The sequence below is a fragment of the Anopheles marshallii genome, chromosome 3 (assembly GCF_943734725.1).
Source record: "Anopheles marshallii chromosome 3, idAnoMarsDA_429_01, whole genome shotgun sequence".
Lineage (NCBI taxonomy): Eukaryota > Metazoa > Arthropoda > Insecta > Diptera > Culicidae > Anopheles > Anopheles marshallii.
Genome location: NC_071327.1, coordinates 53,581,096 through 53,599,450, shown reverse-complemented (window position 1 = coordinate 53,599,450; position 18,355 = coordinate 53,581,096). Strand labels below are relative to the sequence as shown.

General features: G+C 44.2%; 1 protein-coding gene across 1 annotated transcript in view; it reads right to left on the bottom strand.

Annotated features, from left to right (window-relative positions):
- Window positions 1-17,938, bottom strand: part of LOC128716242 (fringe glycosyltransferase) — a 119,236-nt gene extending 101,298 nt beyond the window's left edge. Inside the window, exons 1-2 of the mRNA XM_053811162.1 lie at window positions 17,674-17,938; window positions 7,211-7,609 (exon numbers count right to left, since the gene is read on the bottom strand). Of these exons, the coding sequence (XP_053667137.1) occupies window positions 7,211-7,609; window positions 17,674-17,865 (591 nt within the window). The 5' untranslated portion in view covers window positions 17,866-17,938. The remainder of the gene's footprint in view (window positions 1-7,210; window positions 7,610-17,673) is intronic.
- Window positions 17,939-18,355: the final 417 nt, after the last annotated feature.

The following is an 18,355-nucleotide window of genomic DNA, read 5'->3' as shown; positions in this document are numbered from 1 at the left end:
TCTGAAATAGGATAATGATAGTCTTTTTTGGTGTTGTACAGCGTGTCTGTCTTTTCCCTTTCCTTTGGTATCTTTCATCAATGTTTTATCCAGCGCATGTCTAAACGCATCCGGTGTGTTATTTTTTGTGCTTCTCCAGCGAAACAGATTGCAAACAGCATCGACGGCTCTTAATCTGCTTGGCTATCCTCGTTGATTCATAGCCATTCTCGGGTGTACATATTCGGAACACATTGATCTTGATGACAATTCTCATTCCGCAAGGGAAATTACACATCAACATCAGCGAGCTGACATCCCAGCAACTTTCCATTCATCATCTTGTACGATCACAAACGGGCATATCGGCTATCGGCACCGCAAGATATGTACGCCCGGTGTACACAATGACTGTGTGAGATACTAAACTCGCAATCACTTCTGTCGATGAAGACATCAAACTATTGCTAGTGATCCAATTCCCGATCGCGCTGATTGGCAGTGATCGAGTGGAAAAGGCGCACGACCACTATGACATACGTCCGTTTGACGGTGACGTTCGCAGGGTTTTACTACAATCGATCTCTGCCTCGCGAGATCTGGCGGACCCGTTATGGGATGACATTGCGGAAAATGCATCGATCTGCATATGGATGTCTAGAGAGAAGGTGCAGATCATGATAGGGCGATCGTGTAGCTATTGAGACATCGATACCAGTATTAATAGACCAATGATATCTTCGCCCCGGCCCGTGCTGTATGTAGAGAGGTGAACCTGTCACAGTTTACCATTGCATGCAGATTGCCGGCTTTGTGGAGCAACTCGTCGAAGCATGTGCAGATATGATCTTATGGACGATTATCATACATGGCTAGTATAACAAAAACGTCCAGTGACAAGAGCGGCGGAGAAGATCGTGGTCACTATTGTCACCGTTGGGGTATTCCTTTTTATCTGCCAGCAGTCTGTAGCATCAGCGAGTTAAACGATGTTGGTAAGGTTGATACTGACTATGGTGGCCACCCGTGACCACTAAATGCTCTTGGCCTACGCTACCCAACCAATGGATGACAGCGACCCCGTTGGATAAGTTTTGTCCGCTTCTCGCCAATTCTTATGTCTGCTTAATGTGTGTACATTTGCAATTTAATGAAGGCATAAAATGCATTTCATTCCTTCCGGAGCGTGGCCGAACGGGGCTCGTCGTCTTCGGGGAGGAAAAATGGAACATACACTGGTTGCACACACACAGTTGGATGCACTTGGCCGAACGGGCCAGTACCTTGAAGATGGCAAACAAACAGGGGCCAAAAGAAAACTGAAATGACCCGTATCTTTTCGTCGCTTGTTTTGTTTTTATCGTTTTCCCGTGCTTGTTTTGTTTTGTTTTTTTTTGTTCTCGTTTAAATATTTCTTTGCTCCTTGGATGTGTTGCATTCAGTTCCGTTTTTATGGAGGCAATTTTTTGCCTCCTTAGAATTATTCCACCGCCAGCTCTTGCTGCTAGTTTTCCTCCACGAAAAATGGCCCCGTTTAGCTCATGTGTGTGTGTGTGCGCTTTTTTTTTCCTTCTTCCATACTAAACTCATAATCGAGCGCAACAAATAGAATAGGATGAACAAAGGGAAGGGCACATAAGGAGGGCAACAAAAAAACGAATCCAAAAATGGCACAAAGCATAAAATGCAAAACAACAGACATTCAACATGTGCCAGAGCAAACCGTAGCAGACTGTAGAGAGCGCCAGCATAATAGGATATGTAATATGCATCGGCAGCAGCAGTATCAACAGAGACAACGTTCACAGGCAGGAGATCCTAATTCTGGATCACTGTAAGAAGCCGTCTCGTTTCGGTTGTGGCCCCGCTGGCTATTTTGCACTTCCTTCTGCGTTCTTTGGACGGACGGCCTTGTGCATGTGAGATGCGTCTGTGGTGTGCTTCTTTCTATTATCCACCGCACGGCTTCACCTTCCATCGCTAGAGGCACTGAAAACCTGAAACTAGAATCACTCCAGCTCGCTGCAGTTGTAGAGATGAGCTAAATCGCAACGTTATGCAGACCATCGAATGCATCAAGCGTTTCGCTTTTTAGCTTATTAATATATTAGAAAAAGGCTTTGCGGTATTTTGCTGTTGAAACGGTTCGGTTACGCCTTCAATTCCGGTGAACCCTACGATACGGCATAAAAAATTTCTCTCTTTAATATGCATTTTTTGGCTAATTCTCCCAACGTACGTCCTCAACTCTCCAGCTGGGTATTGGGAGAAGGGTTTTTGTTTTCTGCATGCAAAAAAGACTTTTCAAGGTCTTTATTCCATCATTTACGGTTCGGTTCGGTTGAGGTTATGGTTGTTGTCGATGAGCGAGCGTGAAACTTATGCATATTGTGGCTTAAAACATGCACAAACCAAGCAAATTACTGAAATAAAAAAGCTCGTTTTTGTTTATGTGTAAATCATAACCGCTGGTTAGATGCTTCTTTAAGATGGTTTATCATTGTTAATCCATTCTTATCATCTGATTGAACAGCTGTGCAAACTGTTTTTTTTTTCTAGTAGATGAAAAATAAACGACGTTCAGGGACGTCTTCGCTTATCCAACAAAGAAATCTCTGTTTATTTTATGCTTTTCCCTCGCTTCTACGAGGCTAATAGCTTCATTAGCTTTGTGTGGCACCTCACCCCAGATGGAATAGTTCAAATAACTGTCATCATGGGCCCGTTCTATCATCCCTGAGGGGCTTTCCGTTACCCTCTCAAAATGACATCAAATTAAAATCAGTTTAGTCGGAAACATCACGGGCGTACCATGCAACCTCAATCAATTACGTTCGCCTTCAACCGTACAGTTGTACCGCGATAGCGTTGATTAACACATTGCGTACCCATTGGAATTGTACCCCCATCGGGACAACCTCTCCAAAAGGGGAAGTTTGCCGGTAGCTGACGCATTGCTGCAACCAAACAAATCATAAATCCATTCGAGCGTCGTGTATTAACCGCATTTGGTAAGTTCTGTACACACCCTCGGGGTCTAGATGGCGGGCCGCATTGCGTGATAGACGGGTCGGTCGTCCAATGTCCTGCGGGTTTTGTTGCCACAGTCAACGCGGGCTGCAACTCTGGAGGGGATTAATATCCCAAAACGACCGTGTGTGTCTATTACATGCCACATTAGGGCACACAGCTACGAGTCCGGGGGTTCTTCTAGCCTTCTAGGGTTCTCTTATCCGTGGTAAATGTTTACATTGGTAAGCCTGGGATCTTGGTTGATGAACACGTTCACTGACCTTCCGGAGGAGTGACTGCATTAGAACGATTTCTGACCCCTATGCAGGTAGGCATCGGCATTGCAGGTTTGTCGTCAGAATGTCTTGGGATCTATTTTTGGATTCCTTCCTTCTTAAATTGTGCTGAGACAGGTTCACGACCAACAGTATCGCGATTCATTCATGTAGTTGCGCTACCGAGCTAATCTTTTCCCTTCCATTAACCCTTACGAATGGATGAGAAAATCTCATCAATATCAGTTCACACACTGTGTGCGCACTCCCAACCACATCCAATAAATCATCGCTTCCAGAAGGTACCTGCTTACGATGCGATCATCATTATCGATTCGTCTAGGATGCAGCTGCAACCGATCGATTCGTGCACTTTTTCTGTTTCAGTTTTCCGAAGGTCACGGTAAATGGGTGATGAAGAATGAAGCGTCTCTCCAGAGACGACCAAAATGCAATTTATTTCCACCGCCCCGGGCGATGAAATTGAAACCAGCTGGAGATCGGAAATCGAACCCAACCAAGCATTACGGCACAATGCTGGAACAATGTAACTAATTGATTCACCCATCCAATAAACAAGCGCAACGGGTGATGAAAATCTCCTACCACCCGGGGTGGAAATCGATGCAATAAGATCGATTCGATTGATGTGTCGGGGGCTTCAAGAAGCGCTGGAAGATATCACCACCCCGAAGCCATCGCAAAACCTTGGCCGGTAAACTATTCGACATTTAATTTGCGACTATCGCAAGGGCACCATTGATGAGGAATCGATAATTTCCGAATCGAAATGGACTCTCCGGCTGGCAAGTATGTTGCAGTTCCATTTCGGTTGGGTTAATACTGTTTCCTCCGGTACATTGTGTGTCGCACATTCCAGCGTGACCCTCAGATGTCAAAACGAATTTGATCGATCATGCGGAAAGTGAGGATTAACGAGGTGCTAGCCATGGGACTGGTCATTCAACAGGGCTGCAGGTGCTACGACGATCATGGAATTCACTGCTCCGATCACACCGTGCTGCGACCTGCCAAGCAAATGTGGTGTACCATGTGCCGGGGGATTGATTTGATTAGACGTCGACGGTCAACACGCGGTCTAGTCGCGGAATGACATTTCCGTCTGGAACTGGTTTCCGTTTACACGCAGCAAAAGCTGCCTCCTAATCGATCATTTTCGGTGAGCTTCATCGTTTGTTTGTTGATAGATCTGGGCTACATATGTCTCGACGGGGCCTGTTTGTTAGGCGAACGTACTGGGTTTCCATACAATTAAAAACCCGTCAACATGCCATGATGAAATGTAAAACATGCACTTTGATTGACTCGCAGATGAACGTGTTGTGTAAGAGTGAATGGAGAATTAGAACAAATTAAGCATCTGTTACAAAAACAACCAGCTCAAGTGCACCTCACCCCGACAAAAACAAAAAATGGCGCTGAAGAAAATGTAGTCCGAAGAACACGAAAGCGATAAGATGACACATACGTTAATGAAGATCTTTCAACGGGCAGACGAACGACAGGTACCATTAGTAGCGGGTGTGAGAAGGTTGATCGATGGGTGCTTTTAAGAGTAAACAAACAAATCAACTTATCAAACAATGGGAGGAAAAACTTTTGCATCATTGTTGCAATCTTGGAAGGAAATTGCAAAACAAGGAAACGAGAGCAGCAAAGCAAGGAAATGCAAAAGCATTGAAGAGGAGAAACAACACGGTCACACATCTTAATTGCAACCGAATGACGGTGCACCTTTTATTGCAACACTGCAGCGCTGCAACGCTGCAGACAGCCAGGATTGTCATACCGCGTTTGGGTTGGAGGTTTTTCTTTTAATTTGCAATCAACTCGATCAATTTTATTTAGCCATCAACATGAACAACACAATGATTGCGAAGTTTTTGCTTCCTTTTTGCAAGATTTATTGAAAACTACTTTGGTGGATGTTGTTTCGATTACAGTTTGATCTAATTATGTTGCCTTATTGTTGAGCAGTGTATTGTACAAACGCGTATTTTTATCACTTAATGTAGCTTTCGTTGCAATGCATTGATTCGTTCCACTGGTTTTTTTTTTGTTTGTTTTGTTCAAGCAAAGCAACAAATAACGAGGGGAAATTAAACTCTTTTCTTTCCCCAAACGATATCTACATCTTATCAACAATGCTCCAGTGCAGCTGCAGGACAAGAAAATGCTTTCATAAATCCTTGTCGCTTTTGTATCCCATTTTTCCCTTCTTCGCATGCTCGTCCACCATCGTCGGAAGCCGCGCGTGGCAGTAATTAAGTCGGTAGTTTTAATTTTCTTACAGCAATCCCATTCGGCCGTTCTTCTAGCGGTGTGGTTGTCGCTTTTAATTAATGCCCACATCGACCACAAGCGAATACGCCATAATCCCGAAGCCGCAAGGCCCTTTTCTTGCCCTGCGGTGGAATGCAGTGAAGGGATGAAGGAAACGGACCGAAGCAGTAGTTGGCTGTGGTCGGTACGGATAAAATCCGGATTCTAAAGGAACGGCTCATTTTGCACTACCAATTACCTTCCCTAATCCATCGGTTTTTTTTAAATATTTTCGTTTTTTGTTTTCTTTTCTCCACCTTCGGCTTGGGAAAGTGTAAGCCGTTGGCGCTCTGGTGGTATTAAGGAAAAGGTAAAAAAAGGATAATGTGTCGGAAGCTCGAACAGTAATGCCTTTCCGAGAGTTATTTTCCCCACTTGAGAGACCGTTTTGCAAGTTGGTGGCGTTTTGGGGTGTAAAAATAAATCACTTAAAAGTTATTTCCATTACATAAAGTCATCCTTCCGAATCCAGGCTTTTGGGTCAAGCTGAATGGATTAGGTACGATTTGGAACTTAAGCCGGCTTCTAATTAACAAACGCTTGAGGCATCATTTTCTTAGAGAGCGAGAGAAGAGAGTAAAAAGGGAAATTAGAACACACGATGTGACTTAAATTATGCCCGATTACGCCCTCACCTTCAATAACCATTCGGAGGCGTTATGCAGACTTTCAAGTCAAAAAAGAAAAACCTCACGCCATTCTTTGTTCTCTAGAAGAGTTTTTTTTTTGTTTTCTTATCACCTGCATAAGTTATCATTTTACACTTCACAAGAAATAATTACATACCACCGGCAACCGCAACGGTCCAATGATGAGGTCCAGGCAAAGAAGCGGACGGCACCCTTTTGTGGACAAAGAAAATTTTCCTTCCAACGTGCACAAAGGTTTCTTAATACGCTTTACGCTGAATGCAAACTTGTGATACTGAGTGCAGACCACCCCCCGCCCCCCATCCTTGTGCATGTTTTGGGCGTGTGTGCGTGAGTGAATTTTCTCAGTGTTGAAATGTATGCATTTTAAAGCCCGTTCAAAGCTTCGGAAGGAACGTGTGGTTGCTTCAAAGTCGAAGTCACCGCCCGCCCGTGGCCCGGCCTTTTGCGTGTGCGGTTTTATGAAGTTTACGCTTCGTCATGCAGAACAATTGCCGCTCGTCGCCGGCATCAAAAGTTGGTCTCGATGGACGGTGGTAGGGGTAAGTTTTTCCAACCTTTTCGTTGCTATGTTTTATTAAGAACATTTTCTTAGTGAAATAGCTTTTGTAATGAAAAATATCTTCCACTTATAGTGGAAAGATAGAGAGTTTGGAGAGATGTTTTCTTGAGTACGTCAAACAATTCTAGTCAAACTCCAAGAGAACCGCAAAAATAAACGGAAGTTAGTTGCAGTGTGTAGACGAAACGTTTCAATTCATCACTGGCTAAAAGGCGTCAAGTTGCTTCCCATGTGGCTTGTAATGGTGTATGCGGCATAAGAACAAAGACTGGCTGCGACTCCTTCATCCGCAATCATTGCACGGTATTGGAATAATAATTAAATACAGTTGACCACACGGACGGTACATCACCAGCATTGCTGGTGCGGTTTTCGTGGTTTGTCCCTACCTGTTCCTTGGCCAGCTGGTACCACGTCTTGATGATCATCTCGAGCCGGGTGTCGTGGTAGCTTTTGGTCGTTTTCACACTGATCAACAGATCGTCCAGCTCGGTGGTGGGTGGTTTGGGTGTGCCGGTGACGGCCGGCGGTGGTGGTATCCGGTGCCCATCGAGCGATCGCCGACGCGGATCTTCACCCGGCCCGGTCACTAGCTTATTCGCATCGGCACGCACTAGCTCATTATCACTATTTTCACGCACGAACGGTGGCGAATTATCGCGCTTGCTTATCACTGCACTCGCGTCGTTGAGATCGCCCGGTACGCCTGCTGAGGGTGTGGGAATACCACCACCAATACCAACACCACCACCATCGCCAAGCATCATTGCACCGAAAGGTTGAAGATCCTGAAACGAAATGGACGAAACGTACATTAGATAATTTTGTTTCTACAAGCTCTCAAATTAAAAGTCGTTCAGGCGGATGGGAACTCCAACTCCTCAGTGAACGGTGTCAGTCAGCACCGAAGATGTTAGCAGATACGCAAACACCCCAACATACCCGCAGTTGTATGACATTGTATGGACGTTATTTCCGAGATCGTGATCGTGATTTTGCGGTAGCAATGGCGAGAACAACCGCACCCGCTGATATCTAGATCTCCCGAGGTGACTGCTACGTTTTGCAAAAAAGGGCATTTGCTCACCACTGGAAACGGTATTCTAAACTGCCGCACAGCAGGTGCACTAGCATGAACCTGTCCCCCCTCTGTACTACATGACAAGAACTAGACCGGAAAGAAAATCTCCAGTGGAGCAACAACTGTCACGAATGCATGCAAAAGAGTCGTGTTAGTAGAGCGTTTTCGAGGGCATTCTTGGGTGATTGGTGTACGTATTTGCATTAGAAGCTGGGATGCATCCGGGGGTTATCGGAACACAAGCGCTGGAACGCTGGGGGAGCAAATGTCCCGACTTGCTGATGTCCCACTGTGTTAGGTTGGAAGTGGGTTTTCTGAAGAATAGCGCCAGTCTAAACGGGACTTCTTCGTATTAAGAGTCCATACAACCTTCCAAATTTATTTTAAAGATATTGGAAAATAATTTAAATGTCAAACTAGTTATGTCTATAGAATTCCTATATTTCCAACAAATCACCAATGCACTAAACGATTTTCCAAATGTATTAGACTTTTACTTTGACTTGTTAAGATTTAAAATCTGGAATTATAAGTTTAAACGATTTATCATATACTTTTTCAATTCATGTTACTTGACCACAACTATATTGAATGTTGGACAACAAATATTGGTTATAATTTTAAATCTCCCTAGTGCTATATATCTATATATATATATATATAAGCCTCTTGCTCGTCTACGACGTATTGTGACATTCAAACACAAACAACTTTATCGACGAAAGAATTGAGACCTGCCATTCTCCGGTGTAAAGTTTCCGGTTCGGAAGATGCACACACCTTTCGCTAACGCACATGGCTCTTTCACCTTACAACCAGGTGGGTAACGCAAACCTGCACCATGTTGTGATGTAGTGCCGGCAGAAAGTAGAAACGAATGCCGCCATCAACATCAACCGGAACTGATATCCGTCCGTCTGGAGTTGCTATCTGTCTTATCTTATCCGTACGTTCGTGGAGCCCCCCCCCTCTCTCCGTTTCTTGCTCGTGGTCAATATTTACCATGTCCAATGTCTGACCGGGTCTGACTTGCACAACACAAGAATTTGCGTGTGATGAAATAAAGAAGCACAAACAAGCAAAAAAAAAACGCAGTTCTAGTCATCAAATCGTTCGCTGGGACTCGCTGGACTAGACTAGACGAACGGTCAGTTCCCACGGTAGTCATGGTCAGCTAAGCGGTAACCATTTCCACATGCTCTGCGCTTAACAGCAATGGTACAAATAAGACCCGCAGCTTTCTACCGTTTGCACTGATTAAATTCGAATAAATTTCAATTGCTTTTCCCGCGACGGCTTCTCGAGCGAGGATTGTGGTGTTTGTTGTTTAAAAATGCAGAGCAATTGCTATCCTCCTCCATAAAACGAAAACAATGCATACGTGAAGCGAAGAGTGTATTAGAAGTGGAAAGAGACGAACCCATGAAATGTGCGGGAAAGCGGAGAAAACAAAAGGCTAAAGTTATTAGCCGTCCGTTCGAGGTCCGTATGAGGTTCCTCGCCTGCAGTCGTTTGTTTTACGATAACAGGAAAATAACAACGGCTTGCCGGGGATGGGCCCTTCCCGGGTAGGAAGGTGATTCTTTAGCATACTTTAAGACCTCCCGGACCTACGTCCCGTGCGAGCGTCATGCGTGTGTGTGTGTTGCGTGGCTGTATTTATGTGTCTTCGTCACGGTTCGTTGGTTGATCTAATTGAAGTGCGTTCAACGCGGTGAATCTTGCAACGGGCCAAGTTCGCTTGTTTGTTCGTCGATCCTCACCGCCGGGTTTCCTTCACCACCACCGCACAACGGGTGTCATAATGTGAGCTCATAAAAATACTGAAACAAATGAACTCGTTGATGTGTTGAACTGGAAAAAAAAGGGGGATGAAGCTCACTGTTCCTTACAGGAAAGCGTGTAATAAAACCAGATTTAGAACGGAGCGCACTGTTCGGAAGTGTTTGAGTGGACTTATCAGAGAGTGAGGTGTGTGGAGAACTCCGGAGTGAACAGACAACATCGAGTGCAGTGTTCTTCTTGTAATCATAAACAAATGATCATGAAAGGCAGGATCCGTTTTGATTGCGTAGGTCCCAGTTGCCGGACAAATTCACCGGAATTTGTTCACTCGTCTTGTGACGACCGCTTGTCACACCGCTGGGAATAGCTCGTGGATGTTAGGAGGGCATGTAAGCGCAAGTCTTTAGACATCAGGAATATGAAATGTGAGTGCTGCTTTGGACAGGTGAGTTGTGATGTTTGTAGCTTTAGCGTGTTTACTGTCTGCTTTACGTTATCAGCGGGTCGAAAACATGACCGTTTGGAATGAACATTTAAGATGGGGATTTTAGTTTAAAAATGTTGAATTTCTCTTGGAATTTATGGTAGATAAATATTTAAAGATCTCAAGATACTGTTTGTTTTGAAGGTGGTCTTTTTTCCGAATAATGACGAATATGATAGGAAAATGCTTGTAGATCTTGTTCAAGTCCATTCTCAACCTAGTGGAATTCCCGATAGCTATTTAAAACCACCAGCAGCAACTATATTTATTCTTATTCCTATGGATGTCTTCCAGCTTTTTATCGCTCTCGGTGCGCATTCAAACCAAATGACTCCCTTCATCACAATTCCACAGTTCAACAAACTCTCGCTAAGTAGCTTTAAACCGGAGCAAAAAACTTCGCTTCGTTTCACAATCGATTAGTCAGCGAAATCAACTCTCTAATGTGCTTCTATCGATGCGATGTCTTTCTAGCGTCTCGTTAAGCCCTCCGCACACACACACGATGATCCTCGTCACATCCGGTCGGGTGTTGGAAAAAGGCATATCGCTCGTTTACCCACACGTGTTTTTGTCGGCTTCTGATCACGGGTTGGCCCGCCATCGCGTCGGTTCCATCGTCTCGAAGGAAGATACACACGCTCAGCACTACTGCTTTGATGATCGGGACCGATCGATGGTGGCGTACGCGTGCGATCATGCCCTCTGCCGTGGCTAGATCGGGCCAGCGATGCCTTAAAAGCTTCCGCTAATTTTCCAATCAGAATACAAATGATCCCAAAAGCGATCGTGAGTTGGGTCGAAGCATGGTGTGGAGCAGAAGATTGCGTGTGTGCGTGTGAGGGGAAATACGGAAAAATGCTCCCAAGGAAAGCGTAACTTCACGCTCCTGTTCTTTTGTTGTTGCCCTGCTTTAAACGCGATCGTTGCGAGTGTTTGCGTGTGTTGGATGTGTTGTTTTTTTTTTCATGTGTGTGGTATTGATATGGTTATACCATTCGTACATCTTAGCCCGGGTAAATGTTCTTAATAGTCCGAGGAAAAACGTTGCAAGCTTCAAGGCGGGTCAACAGACTGGTGGAACCGAACACCTTTGAACGCCGTTTGGTTTGCAGTGAACTGGTTCAGAGTGTCTTACGGCTAAAAAGCGGTTGTCCGCATACATGTCTTAAGCGCTGATCGATTAACGTTCGATTTGCCGAGCACAGCAACGACAGGTTGACTTCCTGTTCTCAAAAGCTACCATCGCGAATCGTCCCTAAGGTTCGAATTATCCTTACCGAGCTGCTTAAGGGGTTTATTACAACCACCTGAAACCGGAATGGGTGTGTGCGTGTGTTATTATTATTTTTAAATGATCATTTATTTAAACCCCGAAAAGGACTTGTGCATCTCCTGTACCCGGGGTGTCACGAGTACACGTTGCGTGTTCTAAGAAAATTGTTAAACCAACCCTTTTTCTTCAGGCGTCATCAACTTCGCTTCGCTGGTCGCTTTCCTTTCGTTTTTGGCAAGCTTATTAAATGCGCTATTAAAGCAACGAGAAAAGAATCCCTTCCGAAACGAGGCTTCCTTTTTATCGGTTTTTGCAATTGGCAAATGATGTTCGTGTTTTGCAGTTGCTTTGCTTCGTTTGTGCTTTTGTTGCTTGCTTTTGACATCAGCAGCATCTGTGTGGCTATGTTTTCCCCGATGAAGTGTGTACGCGAGGAAGAGAGAAAGAGTAACGCCATTAGCTCAATTTATCATTTTTGTTTTAGGGAACTTGGAACGAGCATTTGATATGATCCGATTCCATCCCTGATATGTGCGAGGGGGTTTTTGCTTTGTTTTGAGTGTTTCGTTGTGTTTTCTTTGAATGTTTTTTTTGTTCTTTCAAGTTTCATTCATTACGTTTTGCTATGTTTTACTACAGTTTACCATTGTCTATTCATTGCTACCAGCATATTCTTCTCTAGCGGACGACGACGTTCATGACAGTTCGTTCGGGTTTACGCTTAAGCTGCTTGCTTTAACTGCCCGACTGTCACGGACAGATAACTGCAACCTTTTTGCGAATTTGAATTAAAAATGGCTAAAAGAAAAATAAAAGGTTCAATAAGGGAAAACGTGCTTCCATTCTTAGCCGACGGCTTACGCATTCATTATGCGCAACATTGTCCACTTCTGGTAAAGTGTCGCCGGGCTGTTGTCTTTGCACACGCCGGACAAAGAAAAAAAAACGCCCGAAACATCCCACCCGAACACTCGAACCAAGAATGACATTTAAAGCAAAATAGCAACGCCATCCACAGCAGGCAAATTCTATCCGTTCTAATGTTTTCCTGCACTCCGACTCGTCCGTACGCTTTTGTTTTACTTTCAATTCGAGGGTTTCTGCCTTCGGGTGCGCGCAAGTCACCGCGTACCGCATTAGGCGTTGGCGTGATTATAGTAACGCCCTGCACTACACCTGCTTGCTGCTGCTCCGGCTGTCGCTCTTGCTGCTGCCGGTGCTTGTCCGATGCAAACATCAATATTTGATCAAGGTCCCCGGTGTATGGTTTTTTTTTTGGGGGGATCCACAGTATTTGTGTTGTGGCCATTGTTTTTGTTTAGCTTTCCATTTGAGTGGCTTTTTTTTGGTGCCTTCGCTTCCTTCGCGTGTTGCGATTCCGACAGCCTGACTGTGTGTTTTTTTTTTAAAAACGCCGTTTTGATTATTCTGAATTTAAGGATTGTGGGATTGTGTTTGGTGTTGGGCAGCAGTAAGCAAACCAACCTGCTGATGACGCGTTCGAAGGTGAAGTGTCGGCACTGCAGCATCGGCATGAAGCATTTGTTTGGAAAAGGTTGATTGTACAGTATATTAACATTAGTGTCTTAACGATTATGGTCCCCATTCGAATGGGGGCTGAGTGAGTCATAACTCTTATAAAACGGTGACAATGTTGTGCCTGGGTTAATGAATTCCACCACCTGCTGTAAAGTGATTGATAAATCATTTCAAACTCCTGTAAAGGGGTGAAAAAATAATACATACAGCTTTGTTTCCAAATTAAATAACAAAGCCATGCTGAGATGTTGTTGCAACTTGTGAAAGAAGCGCTTGTGAGATTGAGCAGGGAAGCAAAAAGTGAACCAAAATTTGGCAAAAAATTCGACCAATTCTACACAATGTCGGTAACGCTCGATCATCTCGGCAGGGGGGACTTCATTATCACCGAGGGTGCTCTGATTGAACTGCTGCAAGATGCAGCGGCACCACACGTGTGGGATGGCTTAAAAACATGAGGGAAACTTAATTTTTCTCTCCAAGAGATCCTATCAGTTTGTGTTTCGTTGAAAGCAAAAGAGCTGATCTTTAGGTGGTTCAGAAGGAAGCTAAATGTTTGGAAATGAACTTTGCGAACTGTACAGCGAGTGTTTCGCAGGCGTGTCTATATTGATGATGTGCTGGAATATTTCGCTTTTTTTGTTGTGCTTTTATTTATATGCACAGAATGCGATCAAAATAAAATATTTTAAATTACATGATTTCGGCATTACAGTCTGTTGCATAACTTTAAAACTATATTTTTAAGAAGAAAAATTAAAAAAGATGTTCATTGTTGTTTCACAAAGAATACTTCTGCTTATTATGACATCTCTGTTTCTTCAACTTAGTTTTATTTTGCGTAAAAACCTGCTCAAATTTCAACTGAAAAGAATCCCTTAAATTGATCACGTGTTCTCCGTCACCAAGATTAATCACCAACTATCAAGTTGTGCTACTAATAAAATAAATACAAACAAAACAAGGGACAAAAACATCTCCGTTATTCCCCCCGGAGAAGAAAAACACAGACATCATTTCGTCCCACAACAAGTCCAAAAATCGAAAGCGCATCTGCCACCAAATGCACACAGCCATCCAGAAAAAACCAGTTTAGTTTTCGGCTTCAGTTTCCCCCGATGGTTGGCCCTCGCTGTACGGTTCGATTTCATGTTGCTTTCTCGCAACTGCCCTTGATTTTCCCTACCGGCCGCTTCCCATCGATGACGTTTAATGAGCTACTTGTTTGAAGGGTCACTTGCTGAAGGTGCATACACAGAGCCATCCATCTTGCCATGGGTAGAACGAAGGATCGATGAAGAAGTGGTTCAAGTCGGTGGTGTAGTCTCGTTCGCCAGTGCAAATTCGGCGTACATTGAGATGCATCTTCGGTTGCTTTCGTTTCGTGCTGTGCGAAATGCAACGAGTCGTACGAACACGTACTCACGACCGTAGAATGCAAGAGGTGAACGGTGGTGCATCGGTGGTTTGCTCCAAAAGATGACAGGTGGTTAACGGGCTTTCCCACTGTTCGTACGAGGTGCGATGCATTGGTGGGTGATACAATCTCTCACTGTATTACTTAAGTTCGCTTATGGTAACGGGTTACAAGCGATACACAGCACTGAATGCGGTGTCTTTCTTACTAGCGAATTACTAGTGAGTGTTTATTTATCAATTATTTATCATAGATCTCAAATATTTTACTTTATTTTATGACCTTTTTAAATAAATAAAATGCATACAAAATCCCGAAAAAGATAAAAGAGGCACCAATACCAAACTCTCTTTCAACACCGATCTCCGATGATCACACCGTTGATGGTTGACGCTGATGATAGGGTTACAGTGCGCCGGGGGAAAAGAAGAACCGCATCGACAGGTCCCTTCCTACACGGCACGGTGAGCGTCGCTTTATCACAACATAATCAGCGCGTACAGTTGAGCTCGCCGGTGCAGTATGGTGTGCATAGGTAATAATAACACGTTCTCGATCGATCCGAAAACCCCGAACGATCAGCGGCAAAGGTGATCGATCCGGCTGCCGAGTAGCGTACGTATCGTCGTGCCGTAGAGCAGACCATGCTCCATGCGAGCACAACTCCAAAACCGGAGTAAGGTAATAAATTGCACATCCAGAAGGCAATTCCCGTGGGCAGGTTTATGAGAGGTGAAAACAGTGCTCCCCCTGCTCCCCATCTCGTGCAGGAGCTTTGAGAGCAAAAGAATAACAAAACCCGCGTGAGATATGCTGTTCCAGTTTTTTTTTCTCTTCGTCCGTTTTCTTAAATCTCATAAAAAAGCTGATCTTTTAGCGGGTGAGTAGCTTAGTTTTTTTTGCCCCCCCAAGCTTCATTTGATCGTGCCTTCAGCGGTGCCCTAAACCTTTCAACGACGTCGAAGATTCGACATTCGATGAAAGAAGACGCTCGGTCGCTGTGTACTATCTCCTACACACGCGGTAAAGATAGAGCCCGAGCACGACGGAACTCGTTCACACTCAGCCGTTCGTTCAGCATCCCCGCGAAACAAAACCCCACCGGCAGATGGTGGTGGTTTCGCCTGGTTCGGGGCCAATTCATGGTGTCTTATCTCTGTCTTTCCTAGCTCTTCGTTCGGGATGATCGTTTGCGCCAACCGTCCTTCCGTGCAGCGTGTCTATGTGCCGTGCGGTCGGGCATGCTGCGTGGAACCGGTGGAATCGTCTCACGTTCGCCCTTTTTTCTGCGGCAGGTGTTTTGATATCTTCGTTTCTGGTGCGACTCGCGACCTCGGCCCAATGCTTGGCGCAGTAACCGTCCAGCTTCGGAAGGAGAATGTGAAGGTGAATCGTTCATTGGTTTTTTTTTCTTTATTAATTTTAAGAAATGATCTGTACAGTCTGGTTTGGGATTATTCATTGAACAGCGATCGAAGCAAACGGTCGATTCAAACGAAAGAGAGTATGCAATTCAGGCTTGATAAATATTATTATCGTTATTAATTTCGTCTGGAGTCAGCTTTGATATTGGCAAGTCTCTTGAGCAGCATATTATTTAACAATATTTGTCTGAATATGTGAGACAACTATGTTATTAGAATGAAACATGGGAATGGTTTTGCTTCTAAACAAAAATGAATTTTTAATATATTTCGAAGTATCTCCTGATTTGCATTTTTCATTCTCCCAAGAGCGATTAGACTGTACATCTTAATTGGACATAATGATGAATTTTATCTGCCTTATGGCTTTACAATTTGGTAGCTGCTCTTTTACTTTTGATGACTTCAAAGATGCGTTTTAATATTGAAGTAACAAGGTTTTTGATAGTTTTTGGACCGATTTGCCGATTAGGGTGTTGACTGACAGCTTTTTTTGCGTAAACCTTTGATGTCATTACTCTCGAAAGATACTCGATAGGGCTGGCCATTTATGAACGGTGATTTCTTATGACTCCAACCATGCCTTTGATTGGCGTGATATATGAATTTAGACATAGACAAGCAAACAGCAAATTTATCCTCTAAATACTGAATCAAAACATCTTCGTTCTCGTAGATATCAAACGGACGTTCTCGTAGATATCTAGCAGATAGGAAGCTTATCTAGAAAATGTAACGTAGAGCTCCATGGATATTACAGATATGTGAATCTCAGATACTAGCTAAATATCACAAACTGTAAGCTTAAATTTACAGAAGACCTACTCCAGTCTAATAAGAATTGTCTTGAATGACAGTCTGTGACGTGAACTACTCACACCTGATTAGTAATAAATTCGGTTGAGTATTTTCTGAAACTTTTCGAGAACAAGCTTTTGAAGTTGCAACAATTTGTAAAATAAGTATAAAATCTTATGTTTCAACTAGACTCTCGTGGTAAGTTTATATGTTGAAGAAATGTTCAGCAGTTTGTTCGGATACTTCCGAAGATAACTATCTATCGATATACACCCCACGAAATAGATCATTCTGAAGATAGCACTGACTAATCAGTACATTTAATTCTTCCCTTAAATAAATATTTCTTCACATTTTAAAACCTTCCCATCGTTCTCATTAACCTCATCGGCAAAGCGCACACACGATCTTCTGCTCATAGCGCTTGACTATCTGTGCAAGCCGTCCCAACGATACGCCCGCTCGTTCGGCTCACATCTCATCTCGAACTCAACAGCCACAAACAGATTGATAAACCTTCACCGTATCGGATCGGGATAGAGCCAACAAACAAACAAAAAAATTACCATTTTTTGGCTATTTCTCTCCCGGCGTATTTCTTTGCTCTTTGGTTTTGCCAAAAGATAAACACTCCACAACGCCGCTCAGTTTGGAGGGTTTGAGAAATTGATTTCTCTAGCCAAGTCCGTTGGTTCCCACCGCGCTTGGGAAATTTTTGGGATTGGTGTGTTTTTGTTTCATTTTTCCCGCCCGTGGTCGCTAGACTAGACACACACGCACACGCAGTTCACTATCGGACGTTGAGGTGATGGGTGCGGGTGCCCGGAACCCGCGGGGAACTTGAACCGATTTCGGATAATTAATGTGTGGCAGATATGTCAATGCCGGGCCCGTTATCAGTTCCGAATCCGTTTCTTTCGATATGTCTTGAATATTGGAGCTTGAGTTCGGTCGTTGCGGTTTTACACTTCTTCCTTTGGAATGTAGATGTCCGCACTGTAAAACCCCTTCAATAGCACGGGAGTGTGATTGGTCACGGTCTGCTCACCTGTAAATTGTCACCTAAGGCGACACGGTCCGCATCTCCGGCACTGTCGCCACCATCGTACCCGTAGACATTCTGGTACAGTACCAGCGTCATGTAGATGAGAAACACTCCCGCCGCCATGGTTTGCAGTGCCCGCTTGTACCGGTAGGTGGCCGTGTAGAGGAGGCTCATCTTCTTCCGGAAGAACCTCATAGAAGCCCGCTCTAGCTGCCCGTCCTCCACTGGGAGCACGTGCGCATTTTGGGGTCCAACTATAGCGCTCAGCTTGCTCGCGTGTGGATCCAGGACGAAAGATTTCCTTGAGGACCTGTTGGAATTACGCACGCGCACAATCAAACACGTCTCACGTTTATACCCTTCGGAGGGTTTGTTTGGACAATTCACCTTCTGCGCCGTACACAAAATATTGGAATTCAAATCGAAATCGAAAGACACTTGATTAGCACTGTACGATTTTTACACACGCTGAAACACCTTTTTGCGTCGTTTAATACACTGTTAACACGGGCAATTTATTCCTTTTCTGAGCACAGTATCAAACAATCATTTGATTCGATCGCATAATATCTTCACTAACCAACACACCTCGATGCATAGTTGATTGGGCGACACAACTAAAACCAAACACGCTCACATTTCTCGCTCGTATCTTCTCCTAAACGTACACAATTCGATTCCACGT